Source organism: Palaemon carinicauda, chromosome 22, assembly GCF_036898095.1.
Source record: "Palaemon carinicauda isolate YSFRI2023 chromosome 22, ASM3689809v2, whole genome shotgun sequence".
NCBI lineage: Eukaryota > Metazoa > Arthropoda > Malacostraca > Decapoda > Palaemonidae > Palaemon > Palaemon carinicauda.
In genome coordinates this window covers 53426407-53434154 of record NC_090746.1, presented here as the reverse complement: position 1 = coordinate 53434154, position 7748 = coordinate 53426407, and the positions used below count along the sequence as shown (strand labels likewise).

The 7748-nt window shown below is 36.4% G+C and overlaps 1 protein-coding gene across 1 annotated transcript in view; it reads left to right on the top strand.

Annotated features, from left to right (window-relative positions):
• Positions 1–3773: 3773 nt before the first annotated feature.
• Positions 3774–7748, top strand: part of su(r) (dihydropyrimidine dehydrogenase su(r)) — a 93523-nt gene continuing 89548 nt past the window's right edge. The window contains exon 1 of the mRNA XM_068346192.1: positions 3774–4004. Coding sequence (XP_068202293.1) covers positions 3954–4004 — 51 coding nt within the window. The 5' untranslated portion in view covers positions 3774–3953. The remainder of the gene's footprint in view (positions 4005–7748) is intronic.

Below are 7748 nucleotides of genomic sequence, written 5' to 3'. Positions count from 1 at the left end.
TAAGTAATTCAATTGAAACAGAAAGCACTGTATTGGTAACTAGCATACATCTTATGTGTAAACTCATAGGAAAAATGGCAAAATTTTATTTAGCGTATATTAGAAGATATGTTATTCAGTATATACAGTTGTGTAATTTGGTAACCATTTAAAAAATTCAAGATTGCTGATTCACCTAGACTATTTAACCATAACTATCATGTTCTCTATGCCCAAAAACCTTTGTATAGACACCGAGATTATTTTTGTACATGTGTTGTCGCCATATAATGGTCTAACATTTCGTCCCCTGCTGCCGTGTTAGGAGTGTATATGAAATGATGATTTCTCAAATCGCTACCATGATCCATCATGTCTACTCAAGTTTCTTTTATTTTACCCCTGAAAGGGTCTCTTACATAAAATTTGTGAGTAACTTAAGGGACCTATAAGTGCACACAGGACCCCCTTCATCAAGAGGACTATAAATTAATTTGATATTAGTCTTTTGGTTAAGAATTTTGATAGGGTTTCGTCACATTTTTCCTTATAAACCGTATTAGGATTAAATATATTACTGCAAGATTATAACTTTGATGATTCATAAAATCTGGTGATTGGTGGTAATTTAAGATAAAAGGGAATTTATATAAAAAGTTTTTCGAGCTAAGAAAGTAGAAAGAAAATCAATAAGATTCGAGTGGCATATGTGGATGTCATGGTGAGGGGTACATGGAGATGATCTGGGCATGCTCTTAGCACTTCCCAAGAGAGATTTCACCAAACGCTTAAATGGGCTCCACGAGGCACCGCAAGAGTTGTAAGACTCAGGCCTACGTGACTGAGGAATATGAAGCGTGAAGTGGGAGAGGAGGAATGGAAAAGTATTGAATTAAAAGCTCAAGATAAAGACGACTGGTGAAATTTAACCGAGGCCCTTTGCGTCAAGAGCCGTAGGAGGAGATGATGATTAATAAAACTGGTTTTAGGATACTAATTGAATAATGGGGATTAGTAAGGAGGCTATGGTGGAGAGTTTCGATGCAGTACAATTTTTTACCAAAGTATCCATTGATTTGTTAGAATTTGTATCTGGAAGTTTTGACAACAGGCAACGGGGCATTCTGTTCTATATGAACACCTCGACAAATATACAGTGGCATCGAACCATTGTCTCATCAAATGTAAGGCAATGTAGATGCTAATTATGCCATTAGAAGCCTTACAAGCAGTGGAGACCTAGGTGCTAACATTTCAGGATTTACCTGGTAAGACCAATTTCTTACATACCAGTAAGTTTTACCAAAATTCCCGACCGCTCAAGTGACCCAATAGATAAAAACCAGGTAAATCCTGAAATGCAGTTAGTACTTACGTTGCGACTGCTCTTAGGGCCTCTGGTGGCTTAATTGATAACTGCGTTGCCTTTCTTTTGAAGGGACTAAGGTTCGATCCCAATGCGAAGTAAAAATTTATTACTTTTAAGCACAATATTGTGTTGATTTTTATGACACACAGGCATATATATATATATATATATATATATTATATATATATATATATATATATATATATATATATTATATATATATATATATATATATATATATATATTCTTATAGGGCAATTTAGCCAAATAAATCACCCCTGTGAGTGACAGGTGGGGTGCTTGGCACCTTAAACGAGAGTGGTTCAGTACTATGGCTGCAAATGTCTAGGATCGCGTCCAATCCCAGACTATTGTTCACAAGTCTACTTTGTTATTAATGAGTGTCTCCATTTATCAGTGTCAAGAAAACTTGTGTTGCAAGCAAACCCAGCCCCGAGAGACTTGCTGGGATACCAATAGGGTGAACTCCTTTGGCGCCGCCTTTCTCAATATTGGTAATAATTTTAATGAATTTTAATTACTGTTATCAGAGAGGTTTTAGCTTTACGGGGGGCGGGATTTGTATACTTTCATGTATGCTTCTGAGTAGATAATCATACACTTTACTCGCATAATGACTCCTTGTAACCTTCATATTCAACAGGAGTTGCATATAACTCATTAGAGGTATAGCTTACAGACCACGTATTTATTTGAACCATTAGATACAGCCCAAATTTCGGAGAAATTACTCGGGTGTTGGTACGTCTAATCAGAGTCAATACGGTTTTTTTTTTTTTTTTTTTTTTTTTTTTTTTTTTTTTTTTTTTAGACGAAAAAGGCCCAATCTGATTATCTGTGTCTCTTTTGGTGTCCAGATTCCAATTTTGGAGGCTTCCTTCCTCAACTTTCTTGCTTTTCAAATTATGGCATTTCATTGTGTGAAAAGGCTGACATAAGTCTCTTTTTATAGTTTATATGATTAATATCTGTTTTAATGTCGTTACCGTTCTTAAAATATTTTATGTTGATTGTTCATTACTTCTCATATAGTTTACATATTTCCTTTCCTCACTGAGCTATTTTTCCCTGTTGAAGCCCTTGGGCTTATAGCATCCTGCTTTTCCAACTATGATTCTAACTTCGTTAATAATAATAATAATAATAAAGCTAAATACGTCTAAGGAAAACGAGAGCTGTGCTGATATTCAGGTGGCTCATTGGAACTTACGTTTTCTCATCAAGGGCCCCGTGTGTATTTTGTTTGGAAGCGTGTCTTTTATAAATGTGTAAGGGAAGAAGCAAAGCATAACTGAAATGAAATGCTTGAGGATGACAGAAAATTAATTTATTTGGAACATCTTAGAATGATATCGTAATTACTTTCTGAAACGGATGGTGAACTTTTGAGAAGAAAACAATGTGCCTGTCTCGTAAATGTGGTATCACGTCCAGGGAACAGTTCTTGGTGATGATATCATAAATTCATAACACTTAGCTATCGTAGTAAAGGAAGATTTTAAGTGTAAAAATCTGAAAGTTACCGGAAGACGTATGGATTAATCAAAATTAAATTTACCCCCCCCCCCTCTCTCTCTCTCTCTCTCTCTCTCTCTCTCTCTCTCTCTCTCTCTCTCTCTCTCTCTCTCTCTGGTAGATAAGTAGAGGTATTTGTGAAATAGTAATTGCAAAATATGTAGGAGAAGGCAGAGAAGACGATGGATTGACAAACTAAGAAGGTTTGCGGAAGTGGACTGGCACAGAAAGACCATAAACAAACGCAGTAGAAGGACATGGCAGAAGCCTTCGTTCTCCAGTGGACTAGTAACGGCTGATGGTGATGAATACACACACACACACACACACACACACACACACACACACACACATATATATATATATATATATATATATATATATACTGTATACACACACTATGTGTGTGCTTGCGTGCGTGCGATGTACTACATAAGCCTGTGTGTGTGCATTTGATCCAAGAGCATAATGCAGGGTACTTTCATACATCAGCTATTTCTTCTATTAAAATACTTTTGCTTGAAAAATAATTACCTCTGATATAAGCAAAGGAAGATCACAGTTATCCATAATCATCAAGACAATAAGAATCACCACAAACAGTTCTCAACGATTTGTTTATGTTATGGTATCCTGCAAGTGGTTTAGATGGCACGAACAAAAAGAACAACTGCACAAACACATGTTACAAGTGACGATGCTTCTATGGAAAAATGGAAGAGAATTGAGACCTGTTGAGGATGGCAAGAGATATATTACAGCACAGATGTTAGTTGAGTAATCCTAACAGCTGATATAAACGCAGATTGCACGAAGGCTGCCATTTTTTATCAGCCTTCTCGTCACCCTGGTGCAAGACAGCCGAGAGACAACTCTTCAGTCTTCACCAATCACCACCATACTAGCCTCTCGACTCTCGCTAGGCGCCAGCAGAGAGAGAATTATCCAAGTTCCAATCAGTCAGTGTTGTGCCGTCAGTGAGACAGGTCTGTGTGCGAGTAACTCGTGGACAGTGTTTCCATAGTTACTTCGTTTCCTTTGGCGCAAATTCGTAAATCCAATCTCTACCATGGCACCTGGACCAACTGGATGCCTTAGCAAGGATGCTCCTGATATTGAGGTACAGTTTTCAGTTGTTAGTGATTTATTTTAGATGTGCAGTAAGACTATAAATCGAGGAAAAGGGGTATTGAAGAGTGATAAATAAACAAGAAAAACTGTCAAATCACGGCTTTTATAGAAGGACGTAAAGTAGTTTACATCACTGCCATTCGTGAATATTTTAAACTGCAGAGTTGGTGTATTAGTAAACATACAAAAATATACAGTATATGGAAAATCAATCTGCGACATATAAAAATATATTATGAAATTTATCGATATGAATAGAATTTATTAACGAGTAGGAATTGTTGCCAACAATTTGGAAGTTCATAATTAAATATATTAGACCCAATAAGAAGTCAGCTCTTTACCGTTTGGCGTATTACGGTTCCAAAAAGAGGAAGGGAACATTATTCCATTTAGAAAAAAAAATAAAATCTCACAATATATATATATATATATATATATATATATATATATATATATATATATATATATATATATATATATATATAGTTATTTAGATGACGAAAAATCCTAGTGAATTTTGGATGCATGTGAAAAGACGATAACTGTTCCAAATGCTCTGTTGGTTTATATAGATAAGGTGAATGGAAGTCGCAACTACGGGAGAATTACGTATGTCGACATATCGAAGGAAAATAAAAGAGATCGAAAATTTGAATTGATATGTAGTTGTGGTTATGTAAAATCGGATGATCGGAATAAGGAGCTTGCGTAACCCCACTCTCTCTCTCTCTCTCTCTCTCTCTCTCTCTCTCTCTCTCTCTCTCTCTCTCTCTCTCTCTCTCTCTCTCTCTCTGATTTTAGTCCTTATTTTCCGTTCATTTTTGTATATGTAATCTTAATTTTATTCTATGTAGTGACATATATAATGCATTGATGCTATTAAAGTGTTATCTCTTTGATTGTCTAACAAAGTTTATTCATCTCTCTAATATTTATTTCTGTTTCATCAGTGAGAAACTCCCTTACACTTTGTCGGGTAATCATTGCTCCTCTCCTAAAGTGTATACCATTTTGAGAGGTACAGCGTGTAGCAATTTAGTATTTTTGCATAATCCTTTCTTTGATCTATAATTATTACAGCGCAATCTATCCAACGATGTATTTATGGGAAGGTAAATACCGTAAGCATTTCACGACTTTTTAGCAAAACTAACATTAGAAATAATAAGTTTTAATTTCTGCCTTCATTTTTTTTTCAATGGTAACTATTGTTTTGTAGCCTCCTTTGGGGCCCTAGATGCACCCACTTAGTAGCACTCGACTTTACCTCATTTCTTCTCTTTACTGCATCTACTTATTTGCCCTCTACTTTTCCTCCCATCCCTCTTCCTTTCTCCCTTCTAGCTCCCCAACATCTCGACTTTCAACCCCAATTGCTGAATTATCTCCCCAACGATCCCAAAGCCTAATATATATATATATATATATATATATATATATATATATATATATATATATATATATGTGTGTGTGTGTGTGTGTGTGTGTGTGTGTCAGTGGGTCTGGTGCCTTTCCAATTCGTCGGCAAGCAGTCATTAATATTCCCCTCGAAATATACGTTGTAGTTCAGCTTCTATAGATCATGCTACTGTATTTCCGAAGAAAGGTCGATCGCTAGTGGGACCTTAAAATAGATTTATGTACTAATGTATTATGGATTTGGGGGAAATGTTGGTAATTTCAATACTACCACCCATGAAGGATGCCAGAGAACTATACATCAATCAATCAACCATGAATTATGATTAAATTTTTCAAAATATTTATATTTTTAAGTTAACATAAGACTTCACTTAATAAAAAAGTCATGGAGATAGAGGTTTGAACCAAACTCCTAAAGTATTGTAGAGAACATAAAAAAAAGCAAGTAGTTTCCCATTTTGAATGTTATCATCAATGAGGATAAAACTCCCAAAATGTCTCTTCGTCTGGGTAGCTATAGCCTCATCTAAATTCAGCAGACCCGTTCTTCTGTGGATCCTGGTAGACCCTATTTTAACTGGTTTTGCGGTGGTCTGACCACCACACGGTGTTCTGTACACGTAACTAACTATTCCTCTCTCTCTCTCATAATCACTATGAGGTCAATAAATATTATTGTTTAAATTCGCCTTTGCCTTCGGCGAAGACTAGGACGAACTATTCTCCGCAGAAGTTATCTGGTTTTGTAATATACAATCAACACCCCCCCCCCACCCCCAGGGATGGACCTCCCTTCACAGTAGCATTGCCCCGCCTCCTTGTTATTTAAGAGCTCAAGGTTACGGCGCACAATGGCGCTTGCGCAGAATTGTATGGTTGGCTAGTCGACCTATCAAAAGAACTTATCTAACCTTGATTATTTTATTATTCGTACCAATATGGCCGACTACTCTGCTCGACGATAGCCAATCAATATACGGTATATTCCTAACCATATTCAGTTGACCTTTCTGCGTTTGATTAGATCGGGAAAGGAAGAAGAGTTTAGTGACATTATTAGAGACTAACTTCGGGGTCATTGCTTTGTGTGTGATTGTGAGTGAAGGACAAGACTTAACAGTTCTTCCTCATTTAAAGACTCTCTCTCTCTCTCTCTCTCTCTCTCTCTCTCTCTCTCTCTCTCTCTCTCACACACACACAAACAGTTTTCTTCCTGTTAGTGATTTTCCTTGGTATCTAGTCATCTTTACACACAACAGCATTTCTTTCCAGTAATGTTTAATCCTAAAACTATTTAATGGCAAATAGTGCTCTACTTGATAAATGATATTTCCATTCTTCTATAGAAATTGCTAGCAGTAGGCTACGTTTGTCAATAAAAAAAGATATTTTATTTAGAGGTGATATAATAGAAGAAATTGTTCATTTATAAGACAAATATGCCATGTTGTATATAGCTTTATTAACATTATAAAAGTGAAACACATCCAAGTTTCGTTTAACTACCACACGATTTAAAGTTAAATTTTAGTCTTTTCTAACTTTTCATTGGCTTAATTCCATACTGTATTATCTCATGCAATATTCATCAATTATTCGAGAGAGAATCTTTACGCCCATATCTTAATACAGGGTATTTACTTAAGTTCTCCATAGTAACCAATAACACACACACACAGACAGTTACTCCGATCGGGCCGATAACAACATTCTTGGTGGCTCAGTAGATAATGAATGTAGAAAGATGAGTTGTTAGATATGGTGGCTGGTGGTCCTGCCTCTCTCCGTCTATGTCAGAAAGTCAAAAGTATGGCTTACCAAGTCAGGTGATCCCGGTGTTGATATTTATTCAAGACCGTATAGTCTCTAGGATTGTTTTCTTGGTTGGGTGGTGGATTTTTGCATTTTCTTAAAGGTTAACTTAGCTTGGGTTTTGTACTTTTCAGTATGTCCACTAAATCTTCAGTTATCAGTTTACTATTTGCCAAAATTCACAAATTTGACCTAGCCGCCCAATGTCAGGATGGCAAGGGGAAATTTTGTTGACCTTTAAGGCAGCCCTGTGGCAGAGGCCTGCTACAACAGAAAGCGTCCACTGTGTATACTTCTTGAAGCTTTCTTTTTCTCAAAAGACTGACTCGTTAAGTAATGAGACCACTCATCTTGTTTAGCTTATTAGTTGAGGTGGTGTATCAGATGTGGCAATTTCAGCCAACAAGTTAAGTTTAGGTGACAGTGGTGAACATTGCTCTTGGCTCATCTTATAAGGATGTAACTCCTCTATCAACCTGAAGGCTACGCTTCCTAA